This window comes from Crocodylus porosus, unplaced genomic scaffold (genome assembly GCF_001723895.1).
Source record: "Crocodylus porosus isolate Cpor-Errol unplaced genomic scaffold, CroPor_comp1, whole genome shotgun sequence".
NCBI classification, from domain to species: Eukaryota; Metazoa; Chordata; order Crocodylia; family Crocodylidae; genus Crocodylus; species Crocodylus porosus.
This window is the reverse complement of record NW_017728948.1, coordinates 2,588,962-2,613,719: the sequence shown is the minus strand read 5'-3', so window position 1 is coordinate 2,613,719 and position 24,758 is coordinate 2,588,962. Positions and strand designations below refer to the sequence as shown.

General features: G+C 52.3%; 1 protein-coding gene across 1 annotated transcript in view; it reads right to left on the bottom strand.

Annotated features, from left to right (window-relative positions):
• Positions 1-4,552: 4,552 nt before the first annotated feature.
• GFRA4 (GDNF family receptor alpha 4) overlaps positions 4,553-24,758 on the bottom strand; it is a 40,623-nt gene continuing 20,417 nt past the window's right edge. The window contains exons 4-7 of the mRNA XM_019553202.1: positions 17,354-17,463; positions 16,230-16,364; positions 13,184-13,341; positions 4,553-8,720 (exon numbers count right to left, since the gene is read on the bottom strand). Of these exons, the coding sequence (XP_019408747.1) occupies positions 8,577-8,720; positions 13,184-13,341; positions 16,230-16,364; positions 17,354-17,463 (547 nt within the window). The 3' untranslated portion in view covers positions 4,553-8,576. The remainder of the gene's footprint in view (positions 8,721-13,183; positions 13,342-16,229; positions 16,365-17,353; positions 17,464-24,758) is intronic.

The window sequence follows — 24,758 nt, the reverse complement described above, 5'->3', positions numbered from 1 at the left end:
TTCAGCACGAATATAAACACGCGTTGAACTGAGCTGCCGAGATGTACAAGGGTCTTGCCACCTCCTACTTCAGGGAACCCGAATGACTCCGCTCCGTGCCGTGGTCCCTGTACTGTTTCCTTTTGCAAAGGTGCCTGTGTTTTTGGGGAGTGGGAGTGCTTGGCCAACTGCTCTGATTAGCTTTGCAAAGACACCCTGGAGCACACAGGGAATCCAGGGGGTCGGGGTTGGAGATGCTGCTCTAATGAAGAGAACTGGGGACCCCCAGAAAATCGGAAGTGTTTTTGTTTCAGAAATATTAGTGCTTATGGTTGAAGGGCTCCTTGGACTTGGGCTGTATAGCAGGCACCATTGATAACGCAAGAGTCTTGCACCCTGAAACCCTTGTAGGGTCTTAGCCTATAAACCAAGTTGGAGGCCTAGGACCCCACAAGCTTCAGAGCCAAGAGATGGGTAGGTCTAGAAGCTGTGGCTTGAGCTGGGGCTTTTCATGCTTCTCCTTGCAAGATCCATGGGCATCCAAACCCCCATTGCCAAAGGATGAGAGGTCCAGGTTGACCCAGGACTTCATAGCATCCTGGCTACTGGCTCTTCAGCAGGCACTTGGGAAGCCCTGATCACCCTCGAGGTTTCTAGGCCCTTGGCTTTGTAGCAGAGCCAGGTAGCTGTAGGACCCCCATCTGTATCTGAGCCCTGGTTGGGAGGGGAGAAGGCAGTCCGGGACCTGGGCAGGAGACTGCCAACGCCTGCACACCTTACACCAGGAGCCTCAGCCTGCCCAGAGACCTGCCCGTGGTTCCTTGAGGAGCACTTGAATACTCTGGGTTTGGCAAACTGGCTTTTTCCAAGGACGACCTGTTTGGTCCAAACATTCCCAACCCGTTCTGTGGGTGCATGACCCCCTATCCCAATGCACTGCCTGTGGCAGGAAGCCACCTTTGTTTCTCCCCAAAATCTTTGCTCAGTGACGATGTGATTAGGATGGGCCCAGCAGAGGAGACGCACCTTTACCCTATCTCTTTAAGTAACCTGAGCTGGCTACAGTCCGGAGGGAGGGGGGGGAACCTGCTCCCTCTGCCTACGGGACTGGCATCACCTACCTGGGGGAGGGGCATCTACCTGGTGGGCTAGAGTCTGCCTGGCAACTAGTGACGTATTTCAAATTGGTTGGCCAACAGCCAACAGGTGCTGGCCTCCACTGGACCAGGTGAACGAGGTCACAGGGGCTATATAAGTTAAGACTGCCCAGCAGGAGGGAGCAGCAGCCATGCGGGGGACTCAGACTTAGAGAGGAGCTTGACCATCGGAAACTGGCTCTCTCCCCCATAACTCAGGAGCGAGGAATGGCCTGCCTCCAGAGGGGATCTCCGACAGCCTCGGGATGATGCTTGTGAGTAAGCTACTCAAGATCTGATAGATATCTAGCTGGCAGTAACTCAGATTCATGATCAAAAGGCTACCTCAGCCAGACTCTTTCGCTCGATGGGATTTCTATGATATTCTCAATCTTGTACCCTATTTTCACCCTACCCCTGTGATCAATACAGTTCTCCTTTGTGACTGGTGTAGGAGACTCATTGAAGGGTGGGTCTAAATTATACCTAAGAGGCCCCTTAGGCCTGAGGACTAAGGGAGACTTTCCTTTTTGGCCCCCGATTTGGGGAAATGCCCAAGAGGTGGGTGGCTCAATGCAGAAGCGCCCCCTACTGGCCTGCCATACTGCCGTCAGGAGCACCAACGTGGCCTGTGTCACGGGACACGCTGGGCATATCCGAGGTCCAAAAGGTTGAGGCTGTTGGAGGATGCATGAGGAAGGCAGCAGCCTGGGACAACGGGGATGCAGGGAACAGGGACTGGGTGGAGGCACGCCTGGTTGCAACGGAGGACCCGTGGCATCACTGGTTGGGGGATGATGGGAAGGTTTCCACTGGGGGCGTGGAGCAGATTTGCCCTGGGTGCAGCCTTGGGGCTGTCGGGAGTGTGCGTGTGTTGCAGTAGTGCAACACCTGACGAGGGTGGTTGGTCCTGTTTCTTTGTGGCAGCCCCACGTGAGGAACCTGACTTCCCTGAAGCAGAAATGGGTTCCCCCTCTGACTTAGCCTGATCCAGGACCTGGAGAGCCCATGAGCTGCGGTGCTGGTGAGGAGCGGTGCCACAGGAAACCTTGCACAACTTCCCAGGTGGCTGTGCCCGTGGAGGGGATGAGTATGTTCAGCCTGGGACTTCTGCAGCAGGCAGCCTGGAAGTGCTAGGAGCCCCGTCCAACAAGCCTAGAGCTGAGGATGCCCTTGGGGCATCAAGGGCTTGGCTGTGGAGAGCATACATGGAGTCCACTGGGGGTACAGCCTGTACAAACCAAGTTGCTGTGGGATCCTATTGCTCCTTGTCTCACACCGAAAGCTTTGCTGACACATGCCCAAGACAGCAGCTTTACAGCCTCACCTGGACCTGCTGACATTGGCACGAGCTAATTTGCACAGGACCATGGATGCTGGGCACATGCTCTGGACCCCTCAGAGCCCTCTCTTCCACCTAGTCTCCGTCCTCGGGCTCAGACGTGGCCTCCGAGGGACTCGTCAATCCTGTGGGAAGTGGCTCATGGGGGCACTCTTCAGGCCTGAGCTGGTAATTAGACAATGCTTCCTCGAGTCGTAGGCTCATATGGTTGGAAGGGACCTCACAAGTCATCTGCACGAATGCAGGACATGCTATCCCAAAACTATTGCTTATCCAATGAAGCCACCTACCTTTGTGTACGTTGTCCACATCCCCCTTCAAAGCCCAGAGCCACACACACGACTCCAGATGAGGTCTGGCCAGCCCCGAGAGGGGTGGGATTGTCAATGCCTGTATCTTCCGCTTAACACTCCTGTCGACACAGGTCAAAATCCTGTTTGTGTCTCATGCGAGTGCATCCCACAGCTGACTCATGTGGAGTCCCCCAAACTCCTTTCAGCCATGCTACTGCCCGGCCAAGCATCTTTCACTCCCTACGCGTACATTTAGTTATCCTTCCCAACGTGCCGCAGCCTACGGTCGCCGGCACTGAACGTCCTCCTGCTCCCTAGACCAGCTCTGCAATCTATTAATATCTTTTCCCGGTCACCTTTCCCCACGTGAAACGTCCTGCCGTTCTGACGTGGATCCGTTTCTAATTACCTGGGCCTTACGGTTATTGAGCCAATTGCATACCCGCCTTATAGTGAGGTTCTCGCTAGTTTACTGTTGGTTCTCGAACAGAGTAGAAACTAAAACTTAACAACCTGGTGACTTCCAGGCATTAAAGCAACTAAAGTGGGCTTGGTGGGATACTACTAGGAATGAGAAATTTAGGAAAATACTGCTGGAAGGTAATATGTAATATGGATACCTTTAAGAAATGCTTGCATGTTTATCTTCCTGGAGTGATCTGACCCCAGCTGACTTCCTGCCCCTGGGGCGGGGGGCTGGATCCGATGATCTCGTGAGGTCCCTTCCAGCCCCAATGTCTATGAAAGCTATGTCATTTATTTTGACCACTGTATAGAAGGAGAATCAGAAATGACGGGACTTTTGCATTGGCCTAGGAGAGTCTAGGTGGCGGTGTGCCAATACCTTGTCCCGGGCATGCATGCCTTTCCACCTTATCTATCTGGTCACAAGCATATTAGGGCCATGCTTTGAGGACAATAAACCCGGACTTTGCCACTGAACTGAGCCTGTGGTCATTCTTTAAGGCATGATTGGTGTTGGGATCATCCTGGCTGCGACTTTTTGCCAGTACCGCAGCCTCCAAGACTTCAGCACTGGCAAGACGGTGGTAACCCCTGAGGAGGACCGCAGCGACAACATGGGACATCTACTCTTCCCTCTTTTGTACTGCTTTGTTACTGGAAACCAGTTTTAAACATCTTAAAAACCAGGTTTTCTGCCTCTGTTTTATGGGGAAGCATAAAAAGCAAGCTGAACCATCAGTGGTGCCCACAGTTTGCTACATGCTGAGGTTAGTAATGCCGGTCTGCCCCATGGATGGCCAGGATTTGTATGTGCCTGGCTTGCGGAGGGTCAGATACGTTTTCAGAGTGGGTTGAGCCTTAAGAGACACCATCACATGAAACACTTCCCCTCTCCATCAGGGTCCCCCCGAGCTGATATCGGCAGGGGCGCCCTGCAAAAGGCTGCCATGCGACTCGTGAAGGCGGTCGTTGTGGCTCGGTGGTTAAGACAATGGGCTTGAAACCCATCAGTCTCCTCGTACAAAGCCGAATGCACAGAGCACCTGAAAACTCCCCGTGTCACTTCCCAGGAAGCCAGACCACATGGTTGCACTGGCCCTTCCTCACTTCATCACCTGGGAATGGATCGCTAACCGCGTCAGTCTAGGGACCGGTTTGGTTTGTTGCTTGAGCACTTATTAGACCTGCTCATCTACAAAAAACCCGGCATCCTTAGCTCCCCTCAAAGTTACTTTTTTAGGTCTTTCCAACTGAAACCAAAGGGGTCACGGGAGTCGTTTCAGGTGGGACCCTCTACCTGAGCTGAGCGGCCAATCGAAACAAGTGGGATCACAGGATCAGGAAAATGCATGTGTGCTTTATTCATGTATATGTCTGAATATGATGCTTACAGAAGTTTAGTTTAAGTACAGGTTATATCCCAATAGTATAGGCAAACATCAGCCATTCATTCCCCGGCCCTATGCACGCACACACGCGTGCCCCCTCTGCGTCACCCGGCCGTCGATGGTTTAATTGCGGCAGCGAGAGCTTCCTGCGGCAGCATCTCTCTCAATTGTTCGAGGGAGGATGCGACTGGTGTCCGCCATTTCCAGAGGTGCACACATTGCCAGAAGCTCTCAAATGGCACATCGGAAAATACAGTCCAGTGACTGCGCAGCATCCTGCATTTTAAAAAGTACTTTCTTTGTGCTTGTGAAAGTCGAAGGGGGAAGGGAGCAACAAGTAAAAATCGTTTCCACCCTCTCTGGAGCCCTCGACCCGTGTATGGTGCTGGCAGCTGTTTTGAATTCGATGGTTTGTGGGGAGATGAACAATACAGCAGCGTGTTGGCGGGGCCGAGACTCTGCATGTCGGTGGGAAATGTCTGCGTGAATGTCACCCTGTTTGGCTGCCGCGTACCAGGGCTGGTTAAAAAATACAAGTCAACATTTGTCATTTTTCGCTGAGTTCAAAAATCTGGTGGAAGAAAGACGAAATTTCTTGGAAAGCGTCATCTTGCTTTTGTCTCTTGTGGCAGTTGCTTTGCGTGATAACGAATATCGTCTCTCACCCCACCCTGCTGGGACCTACCTGCCTGGGGCTCCCTGCTCCTTCTGTGTAACGAGCCCTTTGTCCAAGCCTGATCCATTTTGCACCAGTGCGAGAGCGGTGAACATCTGGCCCTGCTTCTCTCCTAAAGAGCTGCGGCTTGAGATAAGGGGCGCTTACATCCAGAGAGCAGAGCGGTGGACAAGAAAAGGGTACGAATCAGGATTTTCTGCCTAGTTGGGATGCATCTGTGGTTGAGTTGAAGCTCTGTGCTAACACGGCATCCAAAATGTTTCTTCAGCCTGGCTGCTGCTTCAAGTCTACGAGGGGTTTTTTGGACTTTTTAAATTTGGTAACATAAAATAATAACCTAGAGCCGTGGGGTAGTTGCAAGGATCCTCATGAAATTGCTTCTCATTCCATCCACTGCTACCTACAAAATACTCCAGCTTTCCCTAATTGCAGCCATGTCTCAAATGCTTCCGGTCCCCCGTCCAGCTCCTTCATTCCTGTTGTTGGGCAGCCCATACAATGCTGGAAGCCGTCGTTAGTGAGGGTTTGAGGAAGGGGAGAAAACCAGAGGGGCACTTTCTGCCTTGGCTGAAGTGTGTTGGAGAACTTCCCAGGAGGAGGCAGTTGGGCCAAAGAAGGGATATTTTGCTTAAACAAAAGTCAGGATCTTTCGGCTGGTGCCAATGCCTGCTGGGGCCAAGACGTGACTCATCCGACCTTGTGAGCTTGTTTGAAAAGACCTTGCTTTGAAGTAACAGCTGCCCAGTATCCATTTGCAATTTCCTGGAGTATGGGAAGGCTCTTTGTGCACCTCAGCCACTCAACAAGGTGTTAAGCAGAGGTCTACAGAGCAGCTGGATCTGGGTCCTCAACCGCAACTAGGCCAGTGGTCCCTCACCTTGGCTGAGTATCCGACCTGCAAAGAACCTAGTGAACAAAATTCTCTGAACCTGGGTTTTTATGGGATGCTGATGCTGGGGGACAGGGGCCGTCAATTTTCTGACGACCTTGGGTAGAAAAGTCCACTTGTTACAGCAATTAGTGAGGGACACGGCAAGGTAGCATCTGAGCCACTCCAGCAATACGTACCTGGCAGTGGGGCAAATTGCCTATAATAGGGCTGCCTTTTAATGAAAATTATAACCCAGTACACAACCCAGGGGCCTATCCAGGAGTCAGACAGAGCAGCAGGCTTTATGGGAGGAAATAGCCATTGCTCTTTCAAGGTAAGGAATGGCAGCGTCCTTTGTAGACGGCTCACAAGGCAGGGATTCATTTGGGAGAGGCGGGTCCCCATACTAGGATATCACATAGTCAAGCATGCAAACCCTCTATCCACCGCGTCCTGGGTGACTTGCTGCTTTCCCTGGCACAGGTATCGGCCATTGGGCTCAATGCACTTTGAGAGGGCTTGCAGAAACCAAGATGCTCTCAAACCTTCTCTCAAACCACTACATGCTGGCTACCCTCACTGCTGAGGAAATGCCCCCGGAAAACTCCCCGAGTGGGCTCTGCTGTTGGTAGACTGGCTGCTTCTGGGACCCACGCCATAATTTTATGGTGGTGTCCGAGTCTTCAGTAATCTCATGGACTTGGATTATCGGGTGCTACGTCCTGAGGAGTGCATGGGAGCGGGGATCCCAGTAGGGCTTTGGCCAAGCAGGCTGGACACCAAGACTGCGCTGTACAGCTGCCATGAGTCATGCCTCAGATGGATCAAGTGCTGGGGAATGCTTCTCTCTGATTGCAATTGTCCTTTAAAGCTGAACAACTGGACGCAACAATCTGTTTAGGTTGGAGGATGGGAGAAGAGGGCAACGTATTTATTAATGCAAATGTTTTGTCTGGTTTCAGATCAGGGAGTTCTGGATAAACTCGCCAGTGGGTATTAAACATATTTGCTAGGTAAAACCTCCGCATTAGGCTTTCCTAGGCCCCTGGATGCTGGCAGCTGGCAGGGGAGAGTGGCACAAGACAGCTCAATCCAGGCCCTGTACGAATGCTCTTCCCTTGCTCATCTCTGCTCGTAGCCGGCACCTAGAAGGTGCAATAAATTGAAGAAGTTGTGATAAATCCTGCTGTAGGCAAGTTCAGGAAAACTTCCTCTTGACCTCCAATATTTCAGAGATTGATTTAGGCTCTGAAGGGAATCAGCTAACTTCTACCTAATAGCATGATCTATATTTAGTTAATTAACTCTTTAAAGAGGGGACTTCGGGGGTCACCCCTGTCTACGATGTATTTAGTATGTGCATATTTTCATGTCAGCTGGGTTTTTGAGTAGCCCAATGTTTTTGAGGGGGGTTTTTTAGGTGGTTGCTGGTATCGGTTGAACCTTTCTAGCCCATCTCTTGTTTCTGTGACTAAGGAAATTCCAAGAGACCATCTCGTGTGCCTCCAGAAAAAACTTGCGCAGAGCCTGTGAGTAGGAGCCAAGGGGCTCAGATGCAGTAAGAGCTTGTAAAACACTAGCTGTGGAGGGGGAAAGCATTACAGTCTCACTGCATACTTGGATGTGGCCAAAAAAATTACCCCGACTACCAGCGAGGGATGTCAGGGGCCGAGAATGGGGTGCTAATATGAAGAGCCGAAGCCAGCGGGAAATGGAAAGCAACACGCGTGCTTCTTCCTGAAGGCCGTTAATACGTGAACGTGGTTGCTGAGGAGAACGGGCTCGCTGCAGCCTGGAGTGACATGCCGACGACATGATACGGTTTCACACATTTAGAAAAAAAGCCACAGGCAGTTTCTGTGGGTAGCACAGCTCTCGTTCTCCCCCTCCGAAGCGTCCAGCTGCATCCTTGACGGGCAAAGCCGACCTCTTTGTAGATAACACAAGGTGATTTCCTCCGGTTGAACCAGCTGTGGATCTGTTGCAGCTCAGGTCACTCTGTAGAAAGGTTTTAAAGAATTGTGACCGAGTGAGAGACGTCCCCCATCCACCCCTGGCAACCCGTCTGGCCAGCCAAAACGTCCATACAATGTTCTGGACAGGTCATCCATTGGGCATCTGCTGCCCAGTTTGGATGCGCCCATTTCCTCTGGATTCCTCGTTCCTCTTGCTGGGATCTTCCAAGTGACTTGTCTGTGGCTCTGAACCCACGTGAACGTGCTACAGAGAGCTGGGGAGACAGGAGCTGAACCAAGAAGTGGAAAGGAGAGGCAGGAGCTGGTGAGACGACTTCAGTCCTTATAAAATAAAAGAGATTGGAGGGGCGAGGGGGGGATTTCTGCCTGCCCCCGTGCCCTCCCCCAAGAGTCATTTTGCTTAAAGAATCAGACAGGAACAGTCACCGCCGGGCGTATGTTCGCTCCGTTTCACATGAAAAGCAGGAGTGGTGTGGTGATCCCCAGGGAAACCCACATCCGCCAAGCCCCCGTGGCACAGTTGGGGTCTGCTGAGCTGGAGGTCGCGGATGTTCGCCGGGTGGTTTCCCGCTGGAGCTTCTCGTTACCAGACACCTGCAAAGAGAAAAGAAGGGATGATGATGGTGAACCTGCCTTCACATTCCCTCCTCCTGGGAAGGGAAAGAGGAGTGGGGTGCCTCGTTTGGCTGGGCCTTTAGGCACGTTGCGTTCAACTGCATCTTGAGGCAAAGGGAGGTGCAAAACCTCCTTGCTCTCCGAGCAATGGTGCCCAGGGAGGTTGCAGAATCTCCTTCCTTGGAGGTTTGCAGGCAGAGGCTGGATTAACACATCTGGGATGGTTGGGGGCATGGCAAAGCTATCTGTGCAGGGGGTTGGTGTAGATCAGGGGTGGCCAACCCACAGCAGGCAAGCCAGACATGGTACAGTGCAGCATAAGGCAGAACGGAGAGGGGACAGGCAGGACAGTAGTAGACAGGGCAGGGAGCAGAAAGCAGAGTGACCAGTTGGGCAGGGCAAAGGGACCGGAGTGGCATTCGGGGAGGCTGCAGGGCTAAATTGTGGCTGCCCTGCCAAAAAGGTTGGCCCTTACCAGACTAAATGACCCTGGGAGTCCCTCCCGACCCTGGGACTCTGATGCCGAATGGACTCTACAGCCTTCAAGAAATCACTGGCCCTGATTCTGATCTCAATCCAGCTCAGCTGAAGGCAGCAGTAGCTTTTGATCCCTACCAAGGTGCAAAGGGAATTGGCTCCCTTAGTGTGGTCCTGTGACCCAGGGGATGAGGTGCCGGAGGGAAGCCTGGCTTCTATTTCCAGCCTTGCCACTGATCTTGGCCGATCACTTCCCCACCTTGATAGTACCCCGGCCCCCTGCTTTATTTGTGGCAGGTTAGCGTCTTCCTCGTATCTTTGGGTCACGTGCCTTGCAGCTGCTTTAGGAACAGTTCGGACAAAGACGTGTATGGGACGGATGGGGCAGAGGCGTCTTGCTTTGAGCAGGGGTCTGGGCCTCGTGGTTTCCTGAGGTCCCTTCCAGCCCTACTCTTCTATGACGCTACGTGCACTTCAGTTTCTGCACCTGCAGAGTCGGGACAGCAATGCCGAGCTTTCTGAGGTGCTCTGAGATCTCTGGCTCGAGGAACAAGGCATCTGTGTTGCTTTTTAAGCAAGAATCACATCCCGGGACTACCACAAGCAGGCAAATCTAGTGAGGTGAACAGCCTCCCACAATGATCAGAGGGCAGATACCATAATTGTCTCCCCTGTACCTCAAATCTTAGGATGCTACAAAGCTAAATAGCTTGCCCGACACTCCGGTCCCTGCCCTAGCTTGACTATGTAGTCCAGGAGTGGGGTTGCACTGCAGTACAGAAACGGATGGTATGTCTACACTGCTCCGGTTGGGTGCTCAGTCATGGTGGGTAACAGGATTAAGCTCTGCCCAGTGCTCAGCTTGCCCTTGCTGCCTGTTCACCCAGGCTCCCAGGCCGGTTTGGCAGCCTGCACTGAACCCTGTGCTGCCCAGCCCACACTGTTATTGGCACCTGAGCTCGCTCAGGTACGTCTACACAGCCTGTAATCCCCCTGCTGAACTGGACTGCAATGCATCTGGGTCTAGCTCCTGGTTCTGCCACGGATTCTCTATGCAACTTTGGGCAAGTCCCCTGGGGCCAGACTTGTAGAGGGATTTAGGTACCGAATTCCCCCTGGTGTCACTCAGAGTGAGGTACCTAAATCTTTATACAATCTGGCTCTTGTTCTTTCAGCGCACAAGGGTGAAATGAAAACCAAGCTACCATCGGGGGAGCATTGAGAGGATAAACTCATGACTGCCTGGATGGGCTCCAGCAACAGGAGGAAGGGAGAGAGTTGGATCTGTGCTTTGGGACCAGTTTTGGAGGCTTGCTGCCTGGTGAACCTCACAGCCTTTCTTTAGAAGCTCTTCATGGTTTGGAGCCCCTCCAGAGCTATCCGTCCAGCTCCAGCCCACACCACTGGGCTGGAAACCTCCTGGGCATTGCTTGTTGTAGTAAGCCAGTGATAACTGGAGGACAACACTCCTGGAGTATCTCCAAGCCCCTGAGGGAAGCTGGGAGTGCAGGGGGCCCAGCTGCCTTAATGAAAGATTGCAGTTCCAGCTGGGTGGAGGAAGCTTTGGGCTTGCGTTTATTTTGTTCACCCCAATAGCTTTGATCCAAGTGCTATCCTCCAGCTTATGCACTACATGCTTAACCCCAGGCACAGGCGAGTTTGCTCTTCCCTGGGAACATGAGCCAGGGCTGCAGACTCGATGCCTCCCACAACTAGCAGAGGATGCGATCGGTTGTCATTTGAAGGTGAACGCCTTTTTCGGGAGGGCGAGGCCCGCAATATAGCTTGGAGGCCAAAAGCCACCCCTGGAGGTCTTCAGACTGGGTCCCTTTGGCTAAAGGCAGCTGTTGGCGAATGCAAGAAACAAGCTATTTCTAGATGTCTCTAGACCTCGACCAGGGTGCAACATTGCCAAGCAGCATTAGGTGCGCCAGACCACTGCCATGCGCAGGACTGCTCGGTTTGCTTGTCCTCGTGCACTGCAGTGGTCTGGTGGACCAGGCTGGATGGCAATGCAATTTAAGACGTGTTGTTGGCACTCTGGGGTTGTGCCAAAGGCTTCCCCTCTCCACCAAGCTCGGTGTTTCTCAAGCTTTTTGAATGCAAAGGCTGTGCTGGGAAAACGCCAGCTCATAGTTCTCGCCCATATTTTAACTACAGAAAAATACCAGCGTGATTCTCCTGCAACAAAGACCTCAGCAGCCCACGATGTTCTTAATGTTCGCACTAGCTTCAATCTCTGGGTTTATCTTTGAATCATGTTTGTGCACCTGGCAGCTCTTCACGTTGCGTGGAAGTGTTGCACCCTGGTTGAGGAGCACTGAGCAAGCTGGAAATGGGCATCGGGACATTCACGCTGAGCAGTGAATGGGTGGTGGATGCGATCTGGCCTGCATCATAGGTTTGTAGACAATGAGGGTTTGAGGAGACCTCATGAGGTGTAGTCCAACCCCCTGCTCCAAGCAAGACCAACATCGCTCCCTTGCATGTCGTTAGAGGGTGCAGGGTGGGGGGCTTTGATTTGACTTTGGCTCCCAGGTGCAACTCCCAGGGTCCTGGCCAGCTGTGGGAGGTGTTCGCTGCTCACCCTTGTTTGTGGGTAGAAAGGGCCGGATCAACGCCGAGCCACAGAAGTGTTTGGAGGCAGAGGAGATGCCCTCTTACTACCTTGCAAAGCAGCACAGGTTGGAAAGCAACTTTGAAAGCTCTGCACGATGGCTCCCCTGGGTCCGAAATACAGCCAAGCAATACCAGCTGGCCCAGTCCGAACCCCAGACAACAGCACTGGACCCAGTTAACTTGGAGCATCTGCTACCCAGAGTCCAGAAAAAATATCAGTGCCCTTTTGTAACTGTATAATTATGCAATGTTTTTATGACTGTAAAATATGATAAATCAGGGTTATTGTTATTCAGCTAATGATAAATGAATGTCATCCATATTATATGGCAGTAAGAAGCTAGGTTATGGCTCTTTATTCAAAAACAATTTCATAGTAGGTTGTTGTTATGGCACCTCATGCCTTTCTACTGAGGGTGGGTAATAATAAAATAAATGATATTGATATATCCTTTATATAAATGATATTGATATATATATCAAATATGTAATGATATGTATTTGAGACTGGACCTAATGTCTATGAAATCTATAATGTCTATGAAACTATGTTATAATAATTTGCTTGTGTCTAGCACCTTTCAGTTGAGGACATCAGATGCTTAGTGAATATTAACTCAGCCTCACAACCGTGTGTCAGTTCTGTTTTATACATGGGCAAACTGAGGCAGAGGGCAATTAAATGATTTCATAGAAATCAGAGAGCAGTTGGGTTGGAACGGAGGTGACCTAGTCCAACCCCTGCCCTAGGCAGGATCAGCCCCGTCCAAACCATCCCAGACAAATGCTTGGCCTAATCTCGTGGCAAAACTACCATCAACCCTGATGCAAAACAAGACGTAACACCCGACCCTGCCACAGGTAAGGCAGGGCATCCAGGATGGCCAACGTCCTGCTGCTGCAAAGGTTGTTAAGGTACACTTGAGTGATCTCAGGTAGAGGACCATATCCCTGCCCAAGAGCCAGCCATGAATAGGACACAGGAGTCCTGACTCCCCTCTGTTGGGAGTGCTCCTATTGCATCTCCTTACTGTAGGGCTGCAGGTGCTCTGGGCACCGCATGTAATGGCTGGGGACAGATTCCCCGTCAAGAGAAACAAGAGGATAATGCAATGAGGGGCAGTCAGGAGCTAGGGCAGTGTGACCTCAGGGTTACCGCTGGGTTTGTTGAAAGAGCTCATAAAGGTGCAGGTGTGAAAAGGGACCAGGGAACGGAGGGTGGGGTCAGCAGATGGGTTGTAGGGGGCAGGGACATGGGGCTAAGCAGAGGAGATGGGGCAGGGGCATGAGCCAGGGTGCAGTCCCATCCTTCCCCGTGTCGGCGAGCCCCTCGGCCGCATCCTTACCTTGGTAGGCTGCAGCTGCTCGAAGATGTTCTCCCGGAGGGTGGCCCCGGCCCTGTTGGCGTTCCTTTCCTGCTTGTACATCTGCGTTGTCGGGTGCACGGACGGGGCCAGGCCCGCGCTCAGGTACGTCCCGTTGCCAAAGGCCAGGATGGCATTTTCTTAGCAAGAGAGACGGAAGAAGCACGATCAGGGCCATGTCCCCAAGGGGAGTGTTACTGTCACCCCTGCTGTGGCTCCCCCCAAGCAGTAGTGTCCCGGTGCCTTGGGCCCGGTTTCCTTTTAACCCAAAGCTCTGCTCAAGTTGTACCAGAGTTGGGTCTGACAAGCCAGGTAGGGCGGTCTGATATCTACGCCCAGATCAGGCAGGGTCCCTCCCTGCCACTAATGTCCCAACCATCAGGGTAGGGTCAGATCCCAGGGGTGGCTGAGTCCTGGCCGTACAGCCAGGAAGCCTATGCTTCATGGGCCGGCCATTTCTCTGCCCTGTGCCTCACCTGCAAATCTGGGTTTCTCGGGTGGGGGATCGCAAGGCCAGGTGAGGTCCAGGCCATAAAGGCTGAGCCCTTTTTGCCCCACGATGGCCTGGTCCTGCATCAGCAGCAGAGCAAGGAAATCTGGGAGCTACTCCCACTGGCCCATGGTCTTTGAGAGCCAAGTCTGTGGGTCCCTTGACTCCTAGAGTCATGGGGGCAGTCTGGATTCCCCTCAGCCCTTTCCCCCTGAAGCAACATGCATCCATCCAGCTCTACGCAAGTGTGCAAAATGCACCCATGCATGCAAAAAATGCACCAGTGCAGTTCAGCTCTCTGTACGCATGCAAAATGCACCTGCTCAGCTCTACACAAGTGTGCAAAAATGCACACGTGCATGCAAAATGCACTCATTCGGCTCTCAGTGAGTGTGCAAAATGCATACACGCATGCAAAATGCACTCACGCACTGCATGTGCGCAAAATGCACTCATGCATGCAAAATGCACCCCCTCAGTCTACGTGAGTGTGCAAAATGCACCCACTCAGCTCTACGTGAGCGTGCGAAATGCACCCATGCATGCAAAATGCACTTGTTCAGCTCTGAGTGTGCAAAATGCACCTGCCCAGCTCCACATGGTTGTGTAAAATGCACTCGTGCATGCAAAATGCACCCACTCAGCTCTACGTGAGCGTGCAAAATGCACCCATGCATGCAAAAAATGCACGAGTGCAGTCAGCTCTCTGTACGCATGCAAAATGCACCTGCCCAGCTCTACATGGTTGTGTCAAATGCACTCATGCATGCAAAATGCACCCACTCAGCTCTATGCGAGGGTGCAAAATACACTCGTGCATGCAAAATGCACCTGCCCAGCTCTACATGGTTGTGTCAAATGCACTCGTGCGTGCAAAATGCACCCACTCAGCTCTACGTGAGCGTGCAAAATGCACCCATGCATGCCAAATGCACCCGCTTAGCTCTACATGAGCGATGCTACAGGGGCAGGTCTCTGGCTACCCAAGTCCAGCATGCTGGTGTTGTAGATGGCACCCAAGGGAGTGGTGGGGCTGATATCTTCACCCCCAAGCTGCGTTGGCTGCTAGGAGTCTCAAACCCAGACACCTTAGCCACAGTGGCAATCTGACCTCCCCAGGGAGAGAAGCACAGCCCTGCAAGCTCTCCACCTGGAGCCCTGGGGAAGGGTGGAAGGCCCCACCGAGCACTGCAGCAAGCACCCTTCAGGGTGCTGCATCCTCAGTCCCCAGGGCATGATGGGTGCTGCTGAGGCTTCGCCCAAAGGAAGGTCCTGCAGGGGCACTCTCGGCCTGGCAGCCCCGTCTCGATTCCAGCTTGGCCGTGTTTTCCCGGCATTTCCCAGCCAAAGCCACCAGGCAGGCATCACGAGGGGCTTGTTGCTTGCAGAGCAAGGGCTGAACCCAGGCTCCTTGTGGTGTCATGGCCTGGCAGCGGCAGGATGCATGGGGCACCTGCCCTGGGTGTGCCAAAATCGCATCCCCACCGTAGGAGCCTTAGCTAGGGCAGGCGCAGCCCCGTGGTGCAGGTTACCCAGGGACTGTGCCTGGTGCCTGGTTCCCACTCCTGGGCAGGGGTGGTGAAGACCTGGGCGAGAGGTGACTCCCGGCTCAGACCATACGGGACACAGGGCTGCTCGGCTTCCGCGGCTTGGCAGTGCCTGTTGTAGGCCCCGGGGAGTGCAGAAGTTTCCTGGTGCAGAAATGTCCCCTTGTCAGGATCTCCCAGGGGTGACAGGGCCAGGGTCTCCCCCCGCCCTCGCTGGCAGTCGCTGGATGGGTCGCATGGCAGCTCATGGCATTGATGAAATCGGATATCTGTGGCTCCTGTCACCTCCTCTGGGGTCAGAGCCTGTTTGCAGAGCTCATGCTACCTAGTCCTACATGTCACCTTCTTCTTGCTCCTTTTATGTGGTCATACAGCAGGCAGAGCTCGGGCCAAGGCCTCATTGTTCAAGGGGACAAGCCCACTGTGCTTCCCTTGGCATTAATAGGGCTAACTTGCAAGTCACCTCGCCCAAGCCAGGGGCACGGGGCTGGGAGTTAGCAGAGCCAGGGGTCCAATCCCTGCACTGACACTGCCCTGCTCGATGGCCTCGGGTGAGTCACTTCGTCTCCATCCCCTGCTTCCCTTTCCACCCTTGGGCCCGTCTGTTCAGCCTGTGAGATCTTCAAGGCAGGGCTTTTCTCTTGTTATGGGCCAGAGCAGCAGGTCCCCGATCCTTGCCCCGGGTGCTCTTGCAATACTAAGCAGGGTCAAATGCTCGCCTGCCCAGCCTGGGTGTCTCACGGCTGCCCCCTTTCTACCCTGGGGCAGCTGTAATTTGGCTGGGAGGGATAATGGGATAGCCTGGCTGGTATCACGTGCAACATCCCTGGCTCTGGAAGGGGCGAGATGGACAGGCAAGGCTAGTCCCGCCTGGCAGGGGCAAGCGGTGGCTCCGCTGGGTCCTTCGCAGACACGTTCCCCAGTACCGGGGCGAGGGGTCCTGGAGCCCCCCCAGCCGTATGGAGGAGCTGCTTTCGCAGCGGGGACTTACGGAGGCAGAGGTTGTCAGTGAAGAGGTGCAGGAAACTCTTGCACTCTTCCTGCTGGTTCCCGCTGGCGTTGCAGGTGCACCAGGGCGCGATGCTGGAGGTCGAGTTGTCGATGTAGTTGGGCGTGATGGGGCTGCCTGCCGGGGAGGAGGGAGTGGGGTCACTGCTCTCAGCCCCCAGCCCATCTCCTCGGGACCTAGCGGGGCCCCCTCGCCTGGAACGGACCAGGAGAGCCAATGCAATGTGGCTGCAATTAGCTCATTCACGGCTTGGTCGTTCACCCACCAGGAAGTGCCTTCGTGGTGGTCCTGTCTCTCCATACCAGCAACATGCCGCTCAGTGGATGCACCCAGCTCACCCCACTGGCAAAGGGGCTGAAGCCATGCATTGGACCACCAACCCGACCCTGGCACTTTGCCCCAGCTCATCAGGGGGAACTGAGCCCCCTGGCTGGATGTCCCAAGAGGGTATGAAGTCTGAATGTGGACATGCTAGAGAGCCCTCCGGGAGGTGTTCAGACAAGGGAGATCCTACCTCCAGATGTGAGAGGTATCGCAGGCTCCAAAAGGGCCAGGGTGGGGAGGAGAGGCTTCGGACTGAAAGGGTTTGGTACCTCATGGTCTAAACATCCCTGATCAGCCTTTCCTTCCCATCCTATTGGGTTCAGCCAGCCCCAGCAGCTTCTTCTTTGGGGATCTGGCCTAGTGTCCTCTGAAGTCAATGGTTCATCCCCTATGCAGGGGACCATTTGCCATGGTCATCTGGGACTGCCCCCAGGACTGGGGGTTGAGAGGCAGGGAATATTGTGACAGGTGAGACGAGGAGAAGCCTGCCCCCCCCCCCCCGCATCTCGTTATCTTCATGTATTCAGTGCTGAGACTTGCAATCCCTTGGCACAGTGCAGATCGTAGGTGCAGGGAATACAGACTGGACCCTCCACCTCTCGCTGCCTTTCCACTGAGGTGAACCTGGCAGAGCCAGCATGGCAGAGCAAGCTGGATTCTTGTCTCGTGCATCTTCACGACCAGGCACCGCACTGCCCAGGACAGGGCAAGAGGCAGCAGGGAGGTGGCCTTGCCCATGAGCTCCCCGGGGGCTGGCAGGGCCGAAGGGCGCAACCTCTTACCTATGATTCCCGTGTACGCCAGCAGACACGCAGCATAGTTCTCCCTCCGGCAGCCAGTGGCAGACTGCGGGGAAGGCTGGCAATTAAACTGGAACTCTGCATATCGGGACCTGCATGAGACAAGACAGCAAAAAAAGCGTCGCAGCTACTTCGCTGGCTGCATTCACGGCATTTGGATAGCAGCAGACCCGCTCATGAGCTTATTTATTCACTGATGTATGCCTTCTTCCCTGGAATAGCTCCTGACCTAGGCACACACTTGCCCTCAGCAGATCAAGGCAGGTTTTAGTTTGATTATTCTCCGAGTCATTCAGCGGCGCTGTTATGTGCAAATGTACAACCGTAGCAGGCAATCTTTGAGGAATTACTGCATTCTTCTTAATCTTGTGAAGCTCATTCTTTAGCAAGGGGGCTGTTGCAAATAGCAAGGAAATTTGTTCTTTGCTGAACCGAGTCCTTTTCTGGGGGCAGAATTGCCCCCCAGTGGATGAAGCAATCAGGGCTTATGGTAGAGGTGATAGATTTTTGCAAAAAAAGCCTTTAATTTTTGCAAAAATCTAGTGGATCTAATAAAAGATATTGCCTCTACCACGAGTCCTGATTGCTTTTGCCACTGGACTAATGCAGCTACAACCTGGATACCTCCCAGTGGATGAGGCATTGGTTTTTAAAGCACAGATTGCAGCATGATGAGATTCTTTGAGTGCTGTTTGCATGCACCTCTGTTCGAGGACTGGTGCCGCTGGTACACGTAAATCTATTACACTGAGAAAATACCTTAAACTTCATGTAGTCAATTATTCCTCTAATGGGCCTCCAATCAGCAAGGCCCCCAAATCTGCAATTTGCTTGGAAGAAGGCCAGCAGTGTTAATGGAAAAGCAACAATCTGTGATGTTTCTCTCACCCACACAGCGCAGCCATATGCTGTCAGTCTAGAGAACACCTGTTTTAGATTAAAGGGAACAACAAAAGCAAGGGAGAACAAATGCAACGTTCTTATTTCACGGAGCGTGGACGTCTCTCCTGCAACATGTGGTACCCATCACAGACAACTGAGGCCCTGGTCCATAACTGGGGCTCGTGGTTGCTATGGTGATAATGATGATGATAATGCAGAAAGGCTTCCCGAGTAATATGTGCAGACTAAGAGCTATGTGTGTCACAGAAGGAAAACACAAAATCAACAGGGTCCCCATATGAACTCCAAAGTCCATGCTCATCTCCATGCTGATGACAGATTTATAACCATCTATGACTATTATTATTTGCTTGTTTTATGGTCACATCTGAGTGCTAAAAGCAAGGCTCGGAGGCTTCTTTGCCTGTAAAAACGATCTCTGCTGCAGGCCATTTGCAAGCCAGGGTCTTTACGCTTGGTTGATGGGATGCATGTGTCGTGGTACCAGCAAGCTTGCTTTCAACAGGATCTGTACAGAGAAGAGGATTCTGTCCTACCCTGGAAGGAATCAGGGGAGGGGGTCTAGGGGTCTAAGTCCATGCTCTCCTAACATGCCCTATTCAAGAGCCATGAAGCTGCTTGGATGTCTCCATTCCTTACATGTCTCTATTTTGGCTTTCTGAAAATGCTCAGAAGAAGGCTATGGAGGCATCTACTTTCACTTACGCTGCTATGATCCTAATATGTCTCAGGAAGTGTCTAAATTCTGTTCACAGCCACAGGCTTTAATCACAGAAAAAGCATGTGTAGCAACTGTTTGATGCTGAGAAGAGGATGATAGGGGCCCTTCTACCGCTTAGCCCAGAGGTATTTAACTTACTGCCCATGGGACCATCGTATCTGGCCCATGGAGCTCCTCATGGGTCTGGAAATCTAGCCACGTGGCCATTTCTGGCATGCAAGGTTGGGCCATCACTCTGGACTGTACCCACGAAGTGGCCGGAAACACTATTCTAACCGAATAGCTACGGCCATTTGGGGAATGGGAGACTCAAGTTCTTGGCATTGGTCATGCAGTGTGGGTTTGAACCCATATCTACATCCTGGCAAAGTGTCCTGTCCACCAGGCCATGTGGTAGGTAGGGCTAAGAGGGCTTCTGCACCCCTGACCTCGAAGCTGGCTCAATGAGCAACCAAAAGTGGATGTCTTATGGGGCAGGGGGACTGGACGTGACAATCTCGCGAGGTCCCTTCCAGCCCTAATAGCTATGAAGTCTATGAAATCTCCTTGCTGCTTTGGATAGCATTGTGATCACTGGGTTCAATAAATACAGGCCTATATAAATGAGAAGACCTAAGAGCAGTGAACTTTATTGTGGAGCAGTAGGCAACCTTTGCAATCCCTTAGTTTGTCTCTGACAGCTGCTACCTGAGGGACCATCTCCCGACTCCCAACACTTTAAAATTAGGAAGCATCTCTAAATGATGACTTTTATGACTACAGACGGGACACTTTTATCCTCAGAGATAGCCCCACCCCCCTGTCCTCTCGAACACCTTCAGCACGGAGGCTGCCTCCCATTAGAGATCATCCCACGTTGCAACTCGCCTTCCTGTTTCAGATCGGGAGTGCTCAGACTGCCTTAGAGCACCTATTGGGAACACCCCACAATACAGCCATGTTCTTCATCATGCTCCTTGCTGGAGCCCTGTTGCTTGCAGGGTGGTTCCGCACAATCGGTAATGTATCTGTCCTCCCAACACCATGCAAAGGCGGAGCAGGACCAGTATCCTCGTTTGACAGGCAACTACCCTTCAGCTCCCTGCATTTAGTTACACTTTAGGGAAAAACAGATGTCAGCTTCCTGCGCCCGAACTTGAACCAAGAAATCCTACAGGCGTACAAGCCCATTGTCCTGCTTCAAGTACCTGTGAAATATCCAATATAACACTTTTTTCCAGAGCAACAGCAGCTACTTTTAGTTAATTGCCATTAATTTCAGGGACTAGATACGTGTATAAATTGCTATGCCCCTTCCAGGGCTTGACTTGGACCCTAAATCATAGAAAATAAGGGTTGGAAGGGACCACAGCAGGCCGCATCAAGTCCAGGTCCCTGCTCAGAGCAGGACCAGCCCCAACTACATCATCTCAGCCAAGGCTTTGTCTAGCCAGGTCTTCAAAACCTCCAAGGATGGAGACTGCACCACCTTTCTAAATAACCTGTTCCGGTGCTTTACTACCTTCCTTGTGAGAAGCCTACTCCAGTGCTTCACCACCCTCTTAGTGAGAAAGTTTTCCCTAATATCCAACCTCAGCTTCCCCTGCTGCAGCTTGAGCCCATTGCTCCTTGTCCTGTCATCTGCCCCCACTGAGAACAGCCCAGCTCCAACCTCTTTGCAACCCCCTGCAGGGAGTTGAAGGCTGCTACTCAATCCCTGCTCAATCTTTTCTTCTGCAGACTAAATCAGCCCAGGTTGCTCTGCCTGGCCTCACAAATCAGGTGCCTCAGCCCCCAAATATTTTCATTGCCCTCCATGGGGCTCTCTCCAATTTGTTCGACATCCTTTCTGCGGAGGGGAGCCCAAAACTAGACATGGTTTGGGGCCTAATACACAGTGAGATGGTATGATCCAATTTACAAGTTGCTTCCTGCGGCATCCAGTGCTGGGCTGAGCCACTGAGTCTGAGCCAGACAACACATGAGAGCTGTAGTCCCTGCAGCAGCTGAGCGGCAGGCCTGGCCTGGCCTAAGTGGTTATTGCAGGGGGTGTAGGGACAATTCCCTGCTCTGCCACTGACTTGATATGACCTTGAGCAAATCACTCACACGTGGATCCTCAAAGGCCATTAGAAGGGGTAAAAACAGATGTTACATTTGAATTGGTTCTGATTGGTAGCAGCACAGCCAGCAGATCTAGTGATTCTTCCCCTCTGTTGGGTACTTGGGAGGCCACATCTGGAGTACTGTCATGAGTGAGCTGAATGAGGACCTTTTTTCAAGAATTTTTGTTTTTTGCAAAAATCTAATTAAATAAAAATTCTTTAAAAAATGTCTTTAAAAATGTTTTGCAAAAATCTAGTTGGTCTAAGATATCGCCTCTGCCATGAGTCCTGATTGAGGCAGGGGTGTATCATTCGGGAGCCGTGAACATTTGCTCATCCTGCTCTCAAAGTGCTGACAAGTAGCACAGATTCAGTTCAGTCTCTCTACAGGGGTATCACCAGTAACAGCCCCTGGCTGCCGGCACTCTTCATCTGGCATAGCCACAATCCCAGTTAGATTATTTTCTATTAAGTCACGAATGATTGAAATATTCAACGTGAGTCCATTCAATCTCCTTTTGTATGTATTCTTCCTGTTCTTCTTTAAGCGTGAGTTCAGTAAAGATCTTTTGCAGCTTCTCATTACAGTAGTTAATACTGAATTGCTCGATGCTGTTTTCCTCAAAAATTTCAAAGCAATCGATGTCCAACATGAGTGCCCAGGGTCTAGAATAAACTCCCCCCAAAGTGGGTACAATCACATACTCTGGTTTTATCTATGAAAAACATCTGGAGGAGTCTATTCGTGGCAGCACATAGATCTGTGTTGGCTGTAAAACCTGCCTGAGAGGCAGGGTAAATAATATTGAGGCTGCCCCTGTGGCAATTAGTAGCCCAAGTGAGTGGTGAGCTGTGTCTGTGCTAAACAGCATATGCATTCCCTTAGGTGGTAACTCAGGCCTGTATCTCCCATTAACTCCCCCCAAACCCCCTGCTTCCAAAGTACACATTTCCCTATGTCCACTTCGGCTTCACCATCTCTACCATCACCATCCGGATGGCTTTCCTGTGGCCTCACCCTACCAATCTGCTCATTGCTTCACAGTCCATCCTAAAAGAAACCCTCACCAAGTGCATAGCATTGCAGGGTTTGGGGTTGTAGCCGCTGTGGGGGCAGGCAAGCGTCTTTGGGTAGATGGTGATCTCTTTTATTAGACCAACTGGGTAGTTGGAAAAAAAGGTTCTTTGCAAGCTTTTGGGCCCAATCCCCTTCCGAAAGCTTGCAAAAAACTTTTTTCCCACTGTTCCATTGGTCTAATAAAAGATAGCAGATCTACCCAAAGAAGCGTGCCTGCCGGTGGCCATAACATGGTGAGAGCTGACAACACGCCAGCAGCACCTGAACAGCCATCAGCCTACAAGATGTGGGCTCTGAAGACGCGTTCCACAATATGAAGAAGGACGGCGTGCCCTGCACCCCTCCATGCGCCCACAAATGTACCCACCGCAGCAGCCTGGACCAGGACCAGTGGAGGGCATTTTGGAGCAGGGCTAAAGAAGCTGGCACCCCTCACATTTGCTGTGAATGGGCAGTTTCCTTGGTGGATTTGAACTGGGACTTCTGTAGGGAAGAGACCAAAGTGATGAATAAAGAAACTCCCCACTCTAAAGGCATTGGTGGCTACAGAATAAGTTTTGCTCCAAAGAAAATCCCTCTTGTGTTCATGCACGTGCACACATAGCCCTGCCTCAGGCAGTCACTCCCCATTCCTCAAGTCAGCATCAGCAAGGACTGTTCATAGGCAACAGCTTTGATTTCCCTTAGCAGGTGGCCCTGTGAACAGGTGACTAGAGACACAGTCATCTCCGGACACGGATGATCAGCCAAAGGGCATTTCTTGAGGGCGGGGAGAAACCTGGTTTTAGTGCATTTATGGAGCATTGTGACTGACATTAAAGGCTGACTACCACATCCCTCACTGATGCTGTTTAGAGGAAAGAGGGGCCCGGATGTCTATTAGGGCTGTGCGAAACGCCTGCGTTTCTCTTTGGTTTCGGATTGGGCGTTTTGGAGGGATGGCGTTGCATTTCAGCATTTCATAGGGCTGTCTGAAACAGCTGTGTTTTGGTTTGTTTTGGATTCGGTGTTTTGGAGGGACGGTGATTCATTTCAGAGCTGTTTCAAAATTTCAACCTTGTTTCAGCCTTAGGCTATAATGGGAATCACAAAATTGCCTATAAGTTTGTCATTTCTTGCCTGATTTGGATGAAACTTGCAGGCACGGTAGTCCCTTCTAAGGCCATGAAGCCTGCCAAGTTTCAAGGAGATAGATGCAGGATAGATCTGGGGGCTGCTTCCCCCAGGAGGAGTCTGGCACAGCTCCAGAGCTCTACCGGGGGCGCAGGCCCCCAGATCTGCGTGCAGGCTGCTGGTTTGGGCCAGCACCAGCACTGAGTTCTTCCTGGCACTTGGTGCAGGCTGCTCTGGGCAGACTTGGAGGCTGGTGCTGGCCCCAGCTGGCAGCATGCTGTCATCCCCATGCTCTGCATCTGGTGAGTGCGGAGCTTTAAAAATAGAAAATCCCCACACTCACCAGCTCTGGCAGCAGTGACTGGGGCTTCTGAGGGCTTGTGGCAGAGCCCCCCCCCTTCAGTAGAGTGCAGCAGGAATAGCAACCCCCCTCCACCTGGCACCTGCATGGCAGCTGCACTATCGCAAAGGTGCAGCATGGCTTAGCCAGGTGCTGCATGCTGCCTGGGACCTGGGGCAGCTCCACGCGTCAGCTGGCGCTCCCAGTTCAATCCCTCAGCTCTTCCCAGGGGGCAGGGCCCCGGATCTGCACGAGCTTTCAGCAGGCTGCTGCTGCTGGTTGGGGAAATAGCCTGGAGCCATTGTCATCCCCAGCTGGCAGCAGCAGCCTGCTGTCATCCCATATTATCTGGGGGCACAAGCCCCCTGGGAAGAACTGGTGGCAGCATTGGGGAGCTGAGGAATTGAACTGGGACCTGGGGGAATGATTCAGGGACATGAACATGCCCCCTGGTTCAATTCCCAGGCTCCTGGTTTGATTCCCCAGCACTGGGATTGGAAGGGACCTCAGGGACGGACGGCTGTCACAGGCTACAGATACAGCTACAGATATCAATATCAAAGTAGTCCTTCCTTCCCTCCTCCTCCTCCCTCTTTCCCTGCAAGCCCACCTCTGAAATGTTTTGGAAACATCCAAATCATTTCAGAAAATTTCCAAAATGTTTTGAATGGCCCGTTTCATCTCAGAGCTGTTTTGGAGCTCTGGATTTCATTTCGGATTCAGTGTTTCAACCATTGAAACATCCAAGTCCAAAACAAAACAAAGCAGCTGCCGAAATTTCACACAGCCCTAATATCTATGCCTGCAACCCTGCATTGGTGGGAGTACTGCCAGCAGATGGAGGGCAGTAATTCTCCCCTCTATTCAGCACTGGGAAGGCCACATCTGGAGTCCTGTATCCAGTTTTGGACCCCTCCCCCAACTACAGAAAGGATGTGGACAAGTTGGAGAGAGTCCAGCAGAGGGCAGTGAAAATGGTTGGGGGCTGGGGGACATGACTGGTGAAGACAGGCTAAGGGAACAGGGCTGATTGAGTCTGCAGAAGAGAAGACGGAAGGGGATTGAATAGTAGCCTTCACCTCCCTGCAGGGGGGCTGCAAAGAGGATGGAGCTGGGCTGTTCTCAGTGGGGGCAGATGACAGGACAAG